The sequence below is a fragment of the Rhagoletis pomonella genome, unplaced genomic scaffold (genome assembly GCF_013731165.1).
Source record: "Rhagoletis pomonella isolate Grant_MI unplaced genomic scaffold, Rhpom_1.0 Rhpom_scaffold_00007, whole genome shotgun sequence".
Lineage (NCBI taxonomy): Eukaryota > Metazoa > Arthropoda > Insecta > Diptera > Tephritidae > Rhagoletis > Rhagoletis pomonella.
The window spans coordinates 22106789-22107426 of record NW_023458561.1 but is presented as its reverse complement, the minus strand read 5'-3'; the positions used below and the strand labels follow the sequence as shown (position 1 = coordinate 22107426).

The 638-nt window shown below is 48.4% G+C and overlaps 1 protein-coding gene across 1 annotated transcript in view; it reads left to right on the top strand.

Moving 5' to 3' along the window:
* LOC118743611 (kinesin heavy chain-like) overlaps positions 1-633 on the top strand; it is a gene marked incomplete at both ends in the record, with an annotated part of 69612 nt that extends 68979 nt beyond the window's left edge. The window contains one exon of the mRNA XM_036476379.1: positions 1-633. This exon is cut by the window's left edge and continues 1 nt beyond it. Coding sequence (XP_036332272.1) covers positions 1-633 — 633 coding nt within the window.
* Between the last annotated feature and the right edge of the window lie 5 nt (positions 634-638).

Genomic DNA, 638 nt, shown 5'->3' with positions numbered 1-638 from the left:
CAGCAGGTGGACTCGAACAAAAAACTGTCCGAGTATGAAAAAGACCTGGGCGAATATCGTTTATTGATCTCGCAGCATGAGGCGCGCATGAAGTCGCTACAAGAATCGATGCGCGAGGCCGAAAACAAGAAGCGCGCACTCGAGGAACAAATTGATTCACTGCGTGAGGAATGCGCCAAGCTGAAGGCGGCCGAACATGTGTCCGCTGTAAATGCCGAAGAGAAACAGAAGGCGGAGGAACTGCGTTCCATGTTCGACTCGCAAATGGATGAACTGCGTGAAGCGCACACCAAGCAAGTGTCCGAATTGCGTGACGAAATACTGGCCAAGCAGCATGAGATGAACGAAATGAAGGATGTGTACCAGAAGTTGATCTTGGCACATCAGCAGATGACAGCCGATTACGAGAAATTGAAGCAGGAGGAAGCCGACAAGTCCAACAAGTTGCAGGACATCATTTTAACCAACGAGAGACGCGAGCAGGCACGCAAGGACTTGAAAGGTCTCGAAGATACCGTTTCAAAGGAGCTGCAAACGCTGCATAACCTCAGGAAGCTTTTCGTGCAAGATTTACAGGTAAGTGTAGGGCAGAAATCACCCAAATTCATACAAAGTGTAACTACTCATTTTCTCATTTC